The 18,327-nt window shown below is 44.0% G+C and overlaps 1 protein-coding gene across 3 annotated transcripts in view; it reads right to left on the bottom strand.

Moving 5' to 3' along the window:
• The window catches only part of CCDC149 (coiled-coil domain containing 149), a 74,134-nt gene that overhangs the window by 50,726 nt on the left and 5,081 nt on the right, over positions 1-18,327 (bottom strand). For all 3 annotated transcript variants that reach the window (XM_021713089.1, XM_008059454.2, XM_008059453.1), the window contains exon 3: positions 5,304-5,411. In XM_021713089.1, the coding sequence (XP_021568764.1) occupies positions 5,304-5,411 (108 nt within the window). The remainder of the gene's footprint in view (positions 1-5,303; positions 5,412-18,327) is intronic.

Genomic DNA, 18,327 nt, shown 5'->3' with positions numbered 1-18,327 from the left:
TTGCAAGTTCAGTGACTTTGCTTTGGGAGCCCAATATTTGTCACAGTATCCGTATTTATACCATAGAACTTGGCAAAGTGCTACGAGGCAAGCTTCAGTTCAGAGAATTGGTTCATGAGCACCCCTCTGGGTACAGTGGTTCCCCCCCATCCTTGGCTTCAGTTACCTGTGGTCAACTGAGGTCCAAAAATATTAAACTAAAAATTCCAGAAAGAAGCAGTTTGTACACTTTAAGTTGTGCAACATTCTGTAGCGTGATAAAATCACACACTGTCCTGCTCCGGCCCACCCGGGATGTGAACCCATGGTCCAGCATCTCCATGTTTTCTAAGCTACACACCACCTTAATCACTTAGTAGCCATTTCAGTCATCAGATCACAGTGCTTGTGTTCAAGGAACCCTTACTTTGCCTGATAATGACCCCAAGCAAAACAGTAGTGATGCTGGCAATTCAGATATGTCAAAGAGAAGCCACAGAGTGCTTCCTTTAAGCGAAAAGGTGAAAGTACTTGACTTAAGAAGAAAAGAATTGTATGCTGAGGTTGCTAAGGTCTATGGTAAGAACAAATCTTCTATCCGTGAAATTGTAAAGAAAGAAAAATAAATTTGTGCTACTTTTGCCGTCACACCTCAAACTGCAAAAGTTACGACCACAGTGCGTGATAAGTGCTTGCTTAGGATGGAAAAGGCATTACATCTGTGGGTGGAAGACAGGAACAGAAATGTGCTCCGACTGACAGCAATCAGGTTCAGTAGTATCCCTCAGTTTTTGGCATCCACTGGGGGTCTTAGAAGGTATCCCCATGGATAAAGGGAGACTGCTGTCTTTGTGATTCAAATGTCCTCGACTAGTTTTGCTGTTTGATTTACTAACCTTTGAATTCTCTGAGACCTCTTCTTTCCTCCTGATCCCAATTCCCTGCACCAGAATGAGGTGCAGAACGCCCAGAAGAGGAAGCAGGCAGACCCCAGGGGCAGACCACTGGGAGCTGCAGCTGTCTCCATGGCCCCAGCGACTTCTGAATATTTCCAAATAACTGGTCCTTATTCCTCACAGACTGACACAGAGAGCCCCAGGCAATGTGCAAAGCTTTTCCGGGATGATTTGTGATGCTGTGAGTCCCTGCTTCCCCAGAGGGCCCTTCTTTCCTTGTTCACCTTTAAGAACTGTAATTTTTAAGGAAGGGGAAGGTATCTGATAGGTTTCCCTTTCCACACCTCTCATCTGGTTTGGCTTGGAGATTTGTGTTAGTATGGGAGCCTAAGAAATTCCTGGACACCAGACAGGGAGGTGGCAGGAGGTGATGATTGCAAAGCCCACCCCCAGCCCACCTCCCCACCGAAGGATGCCCATCCTGGCACAGGGACCCCTCCACCCCCACCCCACGTGAGTGCTAAGCTGCTTGGAAGCCAAGGTGGCGACAAATCTTTCAAGAGGCTGCTTGGAAATGCTTTATGGTACGTAGGGTTACAAGGCTCTAGCTGAACAAATGGAAAAATTAGTCTACCCTAAAATATCCAAGGCAAGTAATTTCCTATCACCTTGTTTCTCAAATGTACTTAACATCTAGAATCTGGGCTTCCCCAAATATGGATAAGGGTCACCAGTCAAAATGGCAACTCAGAGATTAAAAAAAAAAACCTTCCATTTTAACAGTCACTCATAAAGCGATGCCTTCAGCTCCTCTGTTTGGCATCAGAGTTCGGGTTCCAAAAAATAAAAAAACAATTATGAAGTATTCTTGAATGTGACAGGCTTGCACCAGCCAAGGAGTAAGACACTTGTCCTCTGTCCACCAAGGCTCAGCATCCCACCCTCTGCTCTCTGTATAGGGGCTTCCCAGAGGCTGGGGTTGGGGTTGGGTTTTTCCCCCCCGTTGAATGGTTTGCTTTCCTGGCCCCTTCTCCACATTTCTAAACTGCCCCTTACTCGACAAAGTGAAGACCAGTGACAACCAGACAGCAGTCAGCCTGCTTATTTCTTGCATGCTTTTTTCTTTTGGTCTTCTTCTTTCTTGAATCCTTCTGCCCTTCTTTGCATTCCCTTTATTTGTTCATTTTACTCGTGTGTTCATTCATGCATTCAATTCCATTCCTTCAATAAAGATGAAATCGTTTCTATGCGTCAAGAACGAAGAATGCTAATTTCTAGGACACAGTCAGGAATTCGGCCCACAAAGAGCTCACCCTTGGGAGCCAGGGGTGCCACACAAGTGCGAGTGGAGGGGCAGAGCAGGGCACTGCAAGTTGCACAGGACTGACAGCTAAGAGCAGGAGAAGGCTGCAGGTGACCCATGACCTGAAAGATAAACAGGAGCTTGCAAGGGAAGCAAACGGAAAGAGTGTTCCAGGAGGAGCCAACAGCAAGTCCAAAGGCCCTGAAGCACTGGGCAGTACAGCCCAGCCAAGGTGCTGAAATCAGCACTCTAGTATGAGCTGACTAGTGGCGAGGATGTGGCTGGAGAAACCAGTAGGGGACGGATCCTGGAGGCCTAGCACACCGTGACAAGGAAGTGGCGCTGGATTCAGAAGGCAATGGAAGGGTTGGAGCAGCAAGTGACACGATGAATCAAGCAACAACAACCAAAAACCCTTTGGGTTAACCCACTCTCTGTGGCACTGTTGCAGCCACGTTGAAGAGAGGCTTCTGAGTGTCTCAAGAAGCCTGGTGTCATTATCGAATGAGTAATCTGGCCTTAGTGTTGAGGACTGGAGGTGGGGTAGGGGGAGGATGACCATGACTCACAGGAGCCTGAAAATAAACCAGCCCTGTAGTTTTAGATGCCAGCGAGGAGAAATGGCATCACTGGGGCTCACTGCAGTTCGTCTCTTTTTGAGGGGGAGAGGCCAGATACTGAGAAGGGGTCTGCCAAACATGAGAACGTTTGGCAGGCAAATTGCTTCACAGGCCATGAATATGAGTCACAGAATTCTAAACCTGGGGGAAAGAACACAAAGTTTGATCAATGTGCTCAGCAACTGGAATAACGACTCAGAGTGCAAACAAGTCACAAAGTTCAGGCTGTGACCAGGCACAGGAAGCCCCCAACATGTGGTTAGTATTGCACCTGCAAACGTGCACAGACACACACACACACACACACACACACACACACACACACAGGCATGCACACATGTACCCTCCCCTCTCTTTCCATCAGTTAACCACTACAAATGTAAATTTCTAAAATGCAAGTGGCTAAAATGAAAAACAATGAAAAGTGATCAACAGATGAGGCAGAAGTACATTTAGCAAAGAAAGTTGCAGGGTGGGTGTAACTCAGAAGGGAAAAAAAAAAAGGAGATAAGCCAGAAAAAGAATTAGCAGTTGGTCAAGAAGAGCCATGCATCCGAAAGTCCCATCTTCGAAATATTTCAGCATTTTGTGGGTTTATAAATTCCTCTAGTATTTTTATGGGTTTAAGGAAAACTACTGCACCCATTTCATTTCACTCTCCAGAAAAGCCTTGCCCTGATGCTGTCATTTGAGGAAGTGACTAAAGCTCGAGCCTTTAATTACTGACCAAACACCTAGGTTATGGAGCTTAAATCCTTTTGGCAACATGTAAAACCACCCAAGGGGCCTAACTAGCTGGTCTGCGGTTAATTAGAACCTTTCCTGGGCATTCTCTCCCACCCTCTGTTTCAGAGCCTAATTTTTCAAATTTATGTTAAATCCAAAACAGTTAAGGCAGATTAAGGCAGAGAAGAGGCTATGTAAAGATTTCTCAGAGAAGTATATGTCCTCAGATGGGGCCTCTCAATCCAGCAGTCGCAGAGCCCTCTCTGATCTCTTGTGGAAGAGTTCTCAGGATAACCCAGACACTCCTGTGTATTTTTAAAAGAGTGAGTATACATTCAAAATGGCACCATCTGATAACCAACAATCCCAATAATAATGAAAGTCACCATCATTTATCAAGGAATTTGGTAACATCTCGACAATGTTTCTCCCAGAAAGCCCCACTTCCACACACACCCACAATACGGTTTTCTTGAGTCAAATGCCAACGCCATCTCTGTTGCAAAAGCTCTCTCTGGCAAGGAGTTGAAAATGAATCAGTCTTGGCAAAATGGGAAATTATTTTGGGGGACAGAATTAAACCTCGGTAGTTTTTCTTCCTTTTCTCAATTGTACTTTTGTTCATAGCTTCAGCTGGGAGAGAGAGTGCATACATTTAGTTTGGAGTTTATGAGTTCATATTTTATAATTAACGTTGCCAACAGGGGAGTTTGATTAATACCAAGCAGTGGATTTTGAGCAATGTTCCATACAAATTGCCAAATTTAGCAATAAAATAAATTGGTTATGTGAACATAATTAGTAGGATGACTATTTAAAATTCAAAACCGACTGTGAATAACTCCAAATCATCTGAGCCACAAATCCATTATTTGTATAGAAGGGGAAAAGTATAGCATTTGGGTTTTATTTTGCCCTCAACCACAATGTTACTTGCCACCAAGCTGAACATAATGAAACTTCTACAATGGGCTGTGACAATATTTTAGAGCCACCCAGAAACACACGTATACATGTGCACATACTCAAAGGGAATGTAATCAAGATGAGAAATGCTAAACCGTGTTTTCATTATAAATCTACAAATCTATAACACATTTTTCAAAATATGCTGCACTGTGTTTTTCTGATGTGCTATATATGAAGGTGGACCCCAAAACACCTGGAATTTATTTATTAAAATGTGTATATTTAGTCTTACATGTTTAAACTTCAGTCACCTTCAAAGCATGCTTCTTTGATACAATACACCAATCAAGACGCTTTTCCCACTGCTCAAAACAGTTTCTGAACTCGTCAATTTTAATGCTTTTTAGTATTTCTGCCATTTTTTTGTTTCACCTCTTCCACAGCAGCAAAACATTTCCCTTTGAGGACTTTTTTCACCCGGGGAAACAAAAAAAAAAGTTGCTCAGGGAGAGACAAGATGAGTAGGGAGAGGAGGGCATGGGGGCCATGCCGTTTTTGGTCAAAAACTGCTGAACACTCAGTGTGGTGTGGCAAGTGTGCTCCTAAATCACCCATCATGACATGGGCAAACATGTTGAAAGAATCTCCAAAACGTATTCACTGAAGCTGAATGCAGCCACTCACAACAATACTAGCTGGTACGCTGATTCTAATGGGCTCCTAGAAAACTTACCAAACGAGGGAAGCCTGTACTACAAGGAGCCTGCCCTCCAAAAGATAATTTCATTTCTTTGGGGTCCTTCCCTCATACATAAACCTCTAATGCACAATCATGAAGCAGAGCTTTCTCCCTCTAAATACTCACAGTACCTTATTGTCGCCCTGGACTTCTCCAAGTCTCTGCTGAAGCTCTTTGATTTCTTCTCCCAGATGTTTATTTCGGTCCTGAGACTCTCTCAATAGCTGTACAAGATTAGCCTGGAAGTATCAACACATTATGAAATATAATCAGAAACAGAGAAGTGGATACACGCAAGGCTTTATCTGGCTTGTTGGTGCTGGCATCCAAGCCCAATCAGACCACACAAAGTCCATGAGAGCAAACAAATGTGAATGCAGCAAGTGTGCAAATCACGCCACTACAATGGCGTGGAGGAAAATGAAGTTGGTCATGAACCTCATTCTGGGGATGAAAAGAATTTCCAGAATGGCTCACGGAGGGCACCTGAACAAGTAACAGAAGAGTCAGTGTTATTTGAGACTTAAAAAAAAATTTAAGAACTTATCACTAAAAATCTTGAAAATGGACACAGAATTCAATTCTAAAACTTGGGCCAACATACAAAAAGCTCCCATTTTTTTGTTTAGATTGTTTTTTCCTTCAAATATATCTTCTGAGCTTTTCTTGGCTGCCTCAATGCTGAGAAATTTTATTACAATTCTAGGGGGCAGCCAGAGAAGCGGTGAATGATGTGCAACAACTGAAATCACAGTCCCCGGGCGCTGGTCCTCCCACCCCTTTCTTCCTTATCCCAGTTCACGTAGTGTCAACAGCCGGGACAACTGCCCTGCATCCCCATCTTCCTGAAGGCTTCCTTTCCTTAAGATCCGCCACTGACCCAGATCCTGATCTTGGCTGTGTGGCAGGTTCTCTCTCCACAGCCTCCTCTGTCACCCAGCTTCATTTCACGGTCTTGTGGCCCCTTATCCCAGAGCATGCAGACACTGCCTGCCATATTCCAGCCCCTTTTCCAGGTTCCCGGATCGAGAAATCCTGACTCTCCCCATCTGGCTGCCTCCTCAAGCCTTACTTGCTCTCCTCCCCTCCCACATGGCTTCGGGTTCTGTGCACTATCCTTACTTTGCTTACTGCGACCTGCCCTGATTATCACCCATCTTGTCACATACTTATTAACCCTTGGCAAGAAGAGACCGAAAACTGCTGGAAGGCAGGGATCCTGCTTTCTACTTCCTCCGCTTCCACATGCATTGTGTGGCCGTGAGTGTTTGAAGACTCGTGGATGGGTGAAGCAAGAAAGGGGGGCAGGAGGCAAGTGATCAGAACGTGACTCCCGGAAGGAACCCCTTCAGCGTCGGACAAGGGACACTGAAGATTGCCTCAAGGTTCCCTTCATGTCACAGCTGAAGAGACCCAAATCCAGACACGTTGGGGCCAGGCCGACCCGGGGTGGCTCAGTCGCCAAAGACTTCAATGATAATACTTTGAGGAATACATAATTATGTGAGGCACTAACAAAAGAAGTACAAGGAGTACAGGGGAAGAATAGAAAGACTAAACCTTGGCCCACCCTGGACTCCTCACTTTACCTGACCACCCCCTCCGCCCCTGCATCCCATCTGCTGGGGTATTCTCTTGTCTCCACCTACAAGTTATCCCCCACCCCAGCCTGAGCTCACCTCCTTGCAGTGTCCCCCACAGACCATGCATGACCTCAGTCCCAGGGCATTCTCTGCCTGGAATGCTCTCCTTCCTGAGCACCTCTTGGCTCCCTCCCTCATCTCCTTTGGTCTCTGCTCAAAGATCACCATCTCAACAGGGTCCACCTGTGCCCTTCAGTTTAATACTGCCACCTTCCCCTGTGCTACTCTTTCCTTTTTTCTAGAGCACTTGCCACCTTTTAACATGCCATATCATTTACTTCCTGGTTCATTGCTTACTGCTGATTTCCTATCTCCCCCTCCTTATTAAAATATAAGTTCCATGAAGGGCAAGGAATTTTGTTCTCTGTTCTGACCTCCCCCAAGCACCTAGTAGATGCTCCATAAATATTGTTAAAATGAGAGACAATAAGCTGAGTCTGGAAGTTAGAGTCTCAGCCTAGTAAGAGATGTGGAATCATAATAGCAAGTACCAACCCTGAAACCAGTGTCTGGCACGGAGTCTGGCATAGAAAAACACTCATCTCTGCTGGCTGGATTCCATCAAGCCTGATCTCTACTCACTTATTTGTGACCATTACTCAATAACTTCATCTCATTTTTCAGACCCATATTTGCAAAGCTTGTATCTTGTAATAGTTGAGTTCCAATTTTCCCAGAGTTCTTTTCTCATAAGATAAATTTTGATAATGGATGACAAAAATGTATTCCCATTTTGCAGATAGGAAAGCAAAGAAACAAGTGACACTGTGACCAATGGACTGTCTTTAGAAATTTCTCAGGATAAAAAGAATCAGATAGACTAAGTTTCCTCCCAGTTCTACCACAAGCTGGACTGGGTGACCTTGTGTGAGTTTCTTAGCCTCTTGCATCTCCCATCTGTGAAATGGAGCTAACAATGCTTTTTTTTTTTTTTTTTTTTTTTAAAGAAACAAGGTCTCGCTACATTGCTCCAGGCTGGTCTCAAACTCTTGTGCTCAAACAGTCCTCTTGTCTTTACCCCCTCAAAGTGCTGGGATGATAGGCAAGAACCAATGCGCCTGGTCACGGATTTATAATAGTCAACACAGAACACCCACCACAGTGCTCGGCAGACTGTAGGTGCTGGGTAAAGGCTGGTTACTTCCCTTGTCTGGGCCCTTCCAGGGGCACCAACTTAAACGGGAACAGAGTTGTGTAGAAGTGGTAAGAGCCTCTCTGCACACAGTTGGCTCCTTTGCGATTATTGTGGATGCTTCATTCATTCATTTACCTAACAAATACCTACTGAGCATCTGGCATGTGCCATGCACGGCTGTAGACCTGGAGATACAGCAACAAACAATACAGACAAAATCCTTGACCTTGTAAACAGACGTCTCTTCAATGGCATCACATTAATTACATTATACTACATAGAATACATGATGACTCAGTATGTCAGATGATATATGCTGTGGAGAAAAATTAGTCAGGCAAAGGGAGGAGAGTGTGTCTGGGAAAAGCCAAGGAAGGCCTCCCTGAGAAGGGCACATTTAAACCAAGACTTGAAAAAGGAGGGAAAGGAACCTCGTGGATAGCCCAGAGGGGAAGTTCCAGGCAGGGGAGAAGGCAAACAAGCTTCCCTCTTTCCCTCTCTCTCCTCACAGCTCAAAACTTTCATTGAGGAGAGCAGCTCAAGGCAATAAGAACAGGCTGACCCCGGGGATGGCAGTGAAGTTGAGAGACGACTCAATCCTTGATTTCCCTTTCCTGGGTCTTCCTGCCTGTCCGCAGCTCTCCTGCCTTGGCCCAGAGTGTCACATGTAGGAGGCTTCTGCCTTTTCTCCACGGAACTCCAGAACATTCCCCCAGACATTGCTTCCCCTCAGCAGCAAACAGAATCCCTCCCTGCCAGATGCAGGGACAGGCCATCAGGCCGCAGTGACTGTCCCCAGGGGAGGGGCGGGACTAGCAGCCCAGTGTCAGCTCTGTCCCAAGAGCTGGTTGCCAACTGCACACATTCAGGTAAATCTCAGTCTCCCCATCTGGAGAAGATACAGTAAAATTCACATTCACAGGAGCCTACTTCTAAATGGCAAAAGAGATGCCCAAAGAAATGTTTGTAGGAAACTTAACAAAAGATATAATAATAATTATTATATTATTACATCTGCAATATCCTTATTTTATATTATTATATCTGCAACATCCTTATATTATTATATCTGCAACATCCTTAACCTTTGCTTTTTGAATCAATAACACCTTGAGTCTCAGGTGAGTGGAAAGACCTTAACATTCGCTGACCAATACAACTGCAGTAGCTAAACTAGTACAACTCAATCTGTCAGTGGGGAAAGACCATTTCTCTTCCCCTAATCCATCACAGATTGATACTTTTATAAAATGCAATAAAAACATATTACTAGGAAAATGAATTTAAGTAGACAAGATGAAACCCCAAGCGTTTATTGTTATATTCAACAAACATAAAATCATGCTGTCACATTGACAGCAAAGGTTTCTGAACACCTACTGTCAATTTTTGCACTTAGTGTGTTGCAAGCTAGAAACAATTAAGTTGCAGCCTGGCACTGGTTTGGGGACCTCACGTTGAAAAGTATTGAGCTGAATGGTGCTCCCAGGTATCTGGGACCTAGGGCAAGGCAGACATCCAGTGAAGACAGGGCTGCTTTAGAAGACAGCGATTTGGAGACCCAGCAATGTGATTATTTACTCTGCAGCCTAGTTGAAAAGAAATCTACAAAATAAAGTCAGGCATTACTACATCAGCTGCGAAACAATAGTCAATTAAAATCACAATGCCTCCAAGTGAGTTCACAGTAAATCTACCCCACCTTTAAACTTGACCCCTGGAGTACAGTAGGGTGAGAGAGACACCACTGCTTTAAAGCAGGTGACTGTAATTTTTTTTTCTACATTTAACTGCCTGGATTACTTATCAACACAATCCTTTCCTACTGAGTTCTTCCACCTCCTCAACTCCGAAACAATAACTTTGAAAACTATAAAATGACTATTCTGATATGGTGCCTAATTCCTTGACATACACCTTAAAGAACAACAACAAAAAAAGTAGTACATTTCAATCCGCTCAAAATAGAGGAGAAAAGTTCACACAATTCTTTTGACCAAAAATAACACCCATGACTCACACACATTCACTATAACAATCCATCAAGCCAACACATGGTGCCTGCTTATAATTTATCAGCTATGCAGAGTGTTTTGTCTCCATGTTATTGACAAGAACTCTGTGACCATCAGTTTAAAATAACAGCCCTGTGTAAAGAAAATGTCAGGGGAAAAGTGGCAGCCTGCCTCAGACTGGGCTTCACAGGGAAGGAAAACAAAACCAAGAGATTATTTCCTCTAAATCTCTGGGGCAGGGGGTAGCAAAAATAGCAAAACATAAAAAAGGTTTAAAAGGAAGCCTCTTTTAAATATTCAGATCTAGCCAGGGCTGACATTAAAGTTTGACATTTTCACTCTGATAATAGCAGGATGTTGAATGTAGTGGGATATACTGTGGAATCCACATATTTAAGTCACTCTAGTTAGGGGTTTATTAATATTGTGATAGAGAAGGGAAGGAAGAGAGAGCTGATGAAAATATAGCTGGGGGATTCAAGGCCGAAAGGAGATGACAAGTCTCCATTCGGAAACACCTTCCTTTGTCAAGGAACAACTCAATGCCCCATTACAACTGATATCTGCAGAAACCATTCACCAAAGCCAGTCCCTGGTGTGGAAACAAGATGCCCTGGATATTCTCTCTGCACAGGGATGATGACTACAAATTCTGACAGTTGTAGTGAAGGCAGAGACCAGGGAGTTGAGAGAGCCGTTAGAGCTCACCCCAACCTCCTCTCCAACTTTTTACAGAAATTCTCTCCAAGGTGAGAGGGGAGTTCTTGCCTCTGTGCTATTTCAATGCCCTATACATGTCACAAGATATGTCAGAATGGTTTAAACTATAGATGCAACTTTAATGTATGAGAACTGATGAGATATTTTTAAATACAGACAGTCTCTGAGTTAAAATGATGGTTTAAGATCTTTCAATATTACCATGGTGTGAAAGCAACAGGCATTTTCCAGAAACCATTTTGAGGGTTAGATGATTTTGCCCAACTGTAGACCAACCTAAGTGTTCTGAGCCTGTTTAAGGAAGGCTTGGCTGTGCTACTATGTTCAGTAGGTTAGGTGTATTAAACTCATTTTTTACTTAAAATATTTTCAACTTATGATGAGTTTATCAGGATGTAATCCCATTGTAAGTTGAGGAGCATCTGTATGATTATGTATCACATTTGGCAAAGACCATCCTGCAAAGGACATTTTTGATATCAAATAATTTACATTGGTTCACAAGGAAGGATTTCAAGATACTGACTGTAAGAAGCAGCCCTGAATCTTTCAGATGGGGGAACAAGTTCCACTATATAGAATTTCTCTCCCTGCTGTTAGAAATGAAAAGATGGATATGAAGAAGATCGGAATATGCCACTTTGGGATAAGGATTATTTTGAACTGAAAGGAACTGAGAATCAACAAATGCAAGATGAGTTCTCTGCACTCCCCTTTTCTGCCTAAAACCAGCATGCATTTCCAAACTTGGAGATGTCCCTTCTCCAGTACCAGGAAGAGGAGAGAGACTCTCATCACCGCATACAAAGAGTCAGCACCAAGATGAGTCTTGATATATAACAGTGTTTCATGATCCTAAATGTCTCAAAATGCAGTCACTGATGACAAATGACTCGGTCCACAGTGAAGCTGTTGACCCCTCAAAGTGATAAGCATATGTGTAATGGACTGAAGCGATAACACCTGTGTGACCAGGCACCTCCACCCTGAAAAGAAAGTAGAACCCAAAAGCAGCCGAAATAACAACCATGGACACACTCGTGAAGAGCCATGAAAACAGTAAAAAAAATTGACCACAGCATTCTCAGCTCTCCTCTCCCCTTTCCTGCTGGTCACTGTTTTGAGTGTCGGGTTCCTTTTCCAATTGTGAGTCTCCCAGGCTATTAGAAGTTAACACAACTAGGCTGATCTGAACCTGACACAAATCTTACTAAAATAACTCTCATCTTTCATTATTTTCTCCCATATGCTTCCTAGCTACTTTTCCAAAATGTATTGTCCCTCAAAGCCCAAATGCTCTTTCCTTTGTTAAAATGGTATGTAAGCCAAGACAGACAGATTGTTTTGAGTCCAAGAGTCCGATACCAGCCTGGGCAACACAGCAAAACCTCGTCTCCACTTAACGATTAAAAAATTAGCCTGAGCCCGCGGGTTCGAGACCCGCCTGGGCAGCGAGACCTCATCTCTACAATAAAGCAAAAAAATCAGCCGGGCATAGTAGCGCATGCCTGTAGTTCTGGCTACTCGGAAGGCTGAGGCGGCAGGATCACCGGAGCCCAGCAGGTCGAGACTGCGGTGGCCGGGAGCGGCCACTGCACTCTAGTCTGGGCGACAGAGTGAGACTCCAACTCAAAAAAAAGAAAAAAAATTAGCCGGGCATGGTGGCATGTGCCTATAGTTCTAGCTACTCGGAGTGCTGGGGTAGAAGGATCACCTGAGCCCAGGAAGTCAAGGCTGCCATGAACCATGTCATCGATGTGATCATGCCACTGCACTCCAGCCTGGATGACAGAGTGAGACTCTGACTCAAAAAAAAAAAAAAAAAAAAAAGGAAAAAGGGTACATAAGCTAAGTCTAATTGCCTCCTGAGTTTCTCTTTTTTTCTGTGACTTTTTATTATATGTAGATATTAAAACAAGTGTATGCTTTTCCTCCTGTTAATGTCTTTTGTCATTTAAATTTGCAGACCCCCAGTCACTGAACCTAAGGGGGCTTCATCACTTTGTGACCAACTGCAGGACTGAGTTTATGTGCAGATATTGGTATACGCAGAGGTCCTGGAACCAATCCCCCTTGTATGCCAAAGGACAACTGCACACATTATTTTAGTAACATAACCATGGAAAAATTGTAATATAAAAATGATGTATACCAGAAAGTCCTGGAACACACCTCTCAATCTGCAGGGATATAAACCAGGACTGGAACTCAAAAATAAGAAGAAAATAAAAGAAAGAGAGAAAAACAGTTAGACAGACAAACCCTGGACCTAGGCACTTTCTCAAAAAATGTAAAGAAAAGGAGAGCGAGAAAGACGACAGAGACCAGATTTACAAAGTAAATCTGCTCAACTACATAGTATTGTTTGACACTCTGGGTCCCTTAAATCCACACCTTCCATAGGAAAAAGTACTAGATTAAGCAAGAATACATAAAAAAAAAATTTGATGAAACATCAAGTGTTCTTGAGAGGTGTGATTGATAGCAAATTTAATTGCAATTTCTACTCCGCTGCTTTGGTCTGATGGTGACTCCTGTGTTAATAGTAATAGAGTGAAACTTGCTTTGCTTAGCAAAGACCCCCTAATCATAGCAACTGCCAAAGTGATGACCTCTGCTATGGCAACAGCTTTCTTATTTACAAAAAACAACCACCCGAGAGCTTATTCCATACATATTTTTTTGGCTGTGCAAGGAACCATCAGCAGCATACTCCCACCTCTAATCTCAAAACACACACTTGCAAATAAATGCATTTCCAGGCCCCACAGGCAAACACTTTTGAATAGGTTTGGGAGGTTGCTATTTAAATAAATGTTTGCTTAATCTTAGCCATTATGATTCTGCATCTGCCACTCAGTGGCTCTATTAATAGCTCCCAAGTTCTTTAGACTCATTGAGCCTAAATTTCCTCATCTATAAATGGGGGGGGGGTGCTTCCTTACAAAATTGCTGCAAGGATCCAAGGGCTTATACCAAGGTGCATTAGCACTCAGAATAAAGTTGCTGTTGTTAGGATTCGGGAGGGTTCTAAGGAGCTGGGCCTGGGATTTCTTCCTAGTTTCCCTGGTGTAACAGAAAAGACATACCATTTAAAGTGTTATAAAAAGAAACATCTCAAAGCACTTGAAATCTTTGAAGGAAGTTTTAGGTTCTGAGCATCAAACTAGGATGCATATACAAAGTCACTCTGATTTGCAGTCACAGGAGATTAAAACAGGCTTGACCAAGAAGATGTCTACTGAAATAAAAGCTTCCTTGCCATCCCACAAAGGGCCACTCTATGCTCCAATTTTTTCCAGGGTTGTCATCTTGTAGCCTGTCACCCTCTAAATAAGCCATCACTTTATAGAAGCAAGAAAGCAACAGCTCCCTCCTGGACCAAGAGAGATACCTCCCATGACACATCTGCTTGCAATCAAAACAGGAAAAGACAAAGATCTGAAAGATGTGTTTCACTGTTTATTCAAGGAGTTTTCATGAGAAAATGTACCTTCATGACCCAAAAGAATCCCATCTTATAAGAAGATTAACCCAAGATAATTTCCATTCCCCTTTGTCTTCTTTGGAGAGAGTGTTTATTTAGCAACAGAAAAATATTTAAAGGGTCATTTGAGCTCTTTTGGTGATCATCTTGCTGCAGTGCAAAGGGGTGCTCTGTGTACAGCTCTGCCTGGAGTCACGAGAAGAAGTTTTCATTTCAATATCCCACGAGAAGCTATTACTGCAATCAGTGTTGTCACAATTTCTTCCCAGCTTCTTTAACGGATGATTTGCCATTGGAAATTGGTTGTTTTAAAAGGGATTCCAGGTTCCAAAAGAGAGCCTCGACAACTATATTTCTAGAACTACAAACATAAAAGTTCTAGCTGTCCTCTGAGGAGAAGACAAAAAAAAAAAAGGGCAGCAAAAAATTATGACCAGGTATTGGTTGCTAGAGGAAAGAAAATTGGCTCAGCATGTAAAAATTCCTAGCTCAGTTTCTGGTTCTCCACCACTCCTAAGAGGGGGTTTTGAACAAGACATTTATTCTTTGAATTTCCAAGATGGGCCAGACTGCATGTGGACTATGGCTCCTCCTGGCTCAAATAGTCTGAGAATCAAATATAGAAAGAAACACCTGAGCTAGACCACCGAGCTTGTAAGCTAGAGGATCTGAATGCTAGTCTACAAACCTGCTGCATCCTGGGATACATCACAGGAAAAGTGTCAGATACCCAACATACATGCAACACGCCCCAATACCAGGCAGCAAGCACCCTAAGGACTGCCACTTCAATTCTACCTGAGAACTTTACGAATGCAGCTCACTCTTGTGCCCATTACAGAGAGGAGAAAATCGAGTCTCAGAAAGGTTTACACAGCTTACCCAGCCACCAAGTGGAAGCGGTACATTTGAACCCATGCAACTGGATGCCAGAATCTGAGCTCTTGTTATTGACTGCCACCTTTGATGCTGCCCTGTGACTTTTATGAAAGACGTAACTTCCAGTGTAACCTCAGAAGATTGTTGGGAGCTGATACACATGCACACGTATATATATGGTCTCGGAAAAGCAAAAAGTGCTTCAACGACTAAGATGTGGTCTTGTTTTCTACGTCTATTTGAGAAGGACCCTCAATACACTGAGAGCAGCAGATCCTGAATGCAGTCCACAGAACATCAAGGATTCACAGATGGGCTGCAGAAGGTCTGTGACTCCATGAGATTGTACGCAGACATTTTTGTGAGCCCGTGTGTGGGCCTTTGCTAGAGCAAAGAAGCCTTGTGACTTTCAACAGAGTCTCAACTGAAACAAGGAGGAAGTCCAACAAGGAGTGAGTGGTGCAATCTCTTCCTTTGAGTCAAGAAACAAACAGGGGAAGAGTCCAGGAAGGACAGATCATAGAAATTCCACCTTCTAAGTCAAGAAACGGAAGCCATCGCTGCAAATCAGTGGGCAGCAATATGCTTCAGTGGGTGCGCCACCTTCTCCTTCTGCAGTACACAGGCCCTGTACCTCCATCCACATCTGTTTCTTGGTCCGGTGCCTTCTGCTTATTCAAGGTAGAGCTGCTTTGCAGCTAGAGGGGTCAACACTTCACCTGTTTTTTTGCCTTTGGGGTTAAGTATGAATGCAATATAGGAGAACCCAGGTCAGGGTATGTAACTCGACCTCTTTCCTGCTGATGTAACAGTTTAGAAAGTAATTGGCGCCTCTCCCTTCCTGAATGTGCCCAGGTGCGCCAAAGCTGTCTGCTTCTGGCTTGACGGTGAGTTTCATGGGAACCATCTCCTCAACATTCAATGCTACGACATTTAACACCACCTACCTCCAAACCAATCACATGCTTAAATAAACTGACAGTAAATAAAGTTTTTTAAAAAAATATATGTCAAAGAGGTAAGATTCTTCTTTTTTTCCAAATCCTGGAGCTGTTTTCCCCACTCCTTATCTCAAAATCCCATTACAAAGTCAGAATTCTCTCCCCAACCTTGGGGGGTCTATGTTTTCTCTCCTTAGCACCCATCATGATTTGACATCCTACATATTTTAATTGTTTTGCTTATTGTTTGATTATAGTATCTCTACAAGGATTAAGGTGACCACATTATTGAATGACTAAACCAAGACATCCTGGGGAGTGAAGAGGGGCACTAATAAAAACCATGCCGGGACAGCAGGTGTGAATGAAAATGGGTATGTGGAAGGGGCGGTTATCTTCACTACAAGGCAAGTTCCAAGCTCAGGGATTTGGGTCTAACTTTTCACCCCTGTCATTACAGTGTAAACAGGCTTGCCACCCCAATGTGCACAGAAGCAGTACTATGCCATCAGCTTTTGAGAAAAGAAAAGCTAGGAGAGGGGAGGGGCAGATCAAATCTGTCTCCCTGATTTGGAGTCTAGGGCATGTTTTAAGGGGTCAGAGGGCAAGGGAAAGTATCAAGAATGTTGGGTTGGTAGGGTCTGATTGGAGGGCTCCAAATTTGATCATTTAGGAAGGTATGTTGAGGCAAACTTTAGACCCAGATTTCCTGCCAATGGACCCCTCATTTCTGAAAGGGTTCTGACATTCAGGCTCCAGTCTTCTCCCTAAGCTCTCAGTTACATGGGGAGGAAATGTTGTTAAATGTTAAAGCTTTTTCTATCGTCCACGCCTGGGTTACATGATTGCGGTTTTGGCTATTCCACTTACAGGTTGACGTGACATTCTGTTATCAACAGAGTAGGGCCAGTTTGGACTGGTCCTGCAGTAACACTGTGTGCCTCCTGCCGAAATCACTACTGGACACCCAGAGGTGCTCACTATTTGAGTCATGGTCATTACCAGCCTGAGTTCTGAGAACTCTGCAGAGGTTTAAGCTTGGGTTCCATCACCAATTTGTGGCATAATATCCTGTGGGTAATTTCCTTGATCTCCACATGCTTCAACTTCCTCCATTGTCAGTTGGCAATAATAATAATAATAATAATAATAATAATAGTATCCACCTCACATCTGTGAGAGAGTTAAGTGAGATTGTCCATAGCAACTTAGCACAGCACCTGGCACTCGGTAAGAGTGGGCACTCTGTAACGCTGACTGAAATTATTATGACATGTCTTCCAAGACTGTTTTAACAAGGTGTGTGTGAGAGGCAGATGGCTGTGACACTGCTACCCAGCACCTCCTCACGTGACAATAGCAGAAGCTGCCTTTTATCTGAAGGCCACCTGACCAGTCCAGCCTTGATAGCGGTCCCTGGCCAGAGCTGGCCTCTGGGAGCTCTCCCCTGGGATGGAGGGAGCAGCCCAAGGTGTGGGGTCCACATCCGTAGTGCCATCCTCACATGGCAGCCACACTTCCCCTTGTGAGGAAAAGGCAGGCCCATGGGAAGAGATGGCGACTGGCCCAGAGAGAGGCCTGGGCACCTGAGTCTTGCTGAGGCTGTTCTGAGGTCTAGTCGCCTTTCTGTTTCCCATGGTGACTGCTCAGCAGCTCTTCTGAAGTCTAGGGACTGAAACCTCTCTTTGGAAGAAGAGAGATGCAACTCCTTGGAGTCGTCAGATGCAACCAGAAGGGTCCCACCAAGGACAGTGTGTCCTATGAAGAGGCAGGAGCTGGCATGGGCAGAACCAGCAGGCTAGTTGACAACTGTTTAAAAAGAGGGTATAAAGAGCAGGAGAACATGATAAACGTGTACTGACGCTCACCCTACGCCAGGCACCGGGCTGAGGACTTCACTGGCAGCATCACGCTGGTTCCTTGCAACCCCACTCTGTGGTAGGCGCCATATTTATCCACATTATATGAATGAGAAAGCTGAGACTCAGATACCCAAAGAAGCCGTCCCAAGGCCATGCGATTCGTTTGGTGGATGTCACTGCTGACGCCTGACCGTCCTTTCATCCCAGGAGACTCAGCTAAGCCAATTAATGTGTTGCACTCCCCTAGTGAATGTTATTATACCAGGAATGGGAACAAGTCCTACACTGACCCAGCCAGCCTGGAGGATGGGTGTACATGCCACGGCTGGGTTTTCTGCCTCTCCTACTTAGGAGAACTAGCTATAGAAGGAAGCTGATACTAAATACAAGAGGAAGTTGACATTAAAACTGGTGCAAAGCCGGGCTCGGTGGCTCAGACTGTAATCCCGCGCCTTTGGGAGGCTGAGGTGAGT

Source organism: Carlito syrichta, unplaced genomic scaffold (genome assembly GCF_000164805.1).
Source record: "Carlito syrichta isolate Samal-C Ts95f unplaced genomic scaffold, Tarsius_syrichta-2.0.1 Scaffold304090, whole genome shotgun sequence".
Classification (NCBI taxonomy): Eukaryota; Metazoa; Chordata; class Mammalia; order Primates; family Tarsiidae; genus Carlito; species Carlito syrichta.
This window is presented reverse-complemented; position numbering and strand designations above follow the sequence as displayed.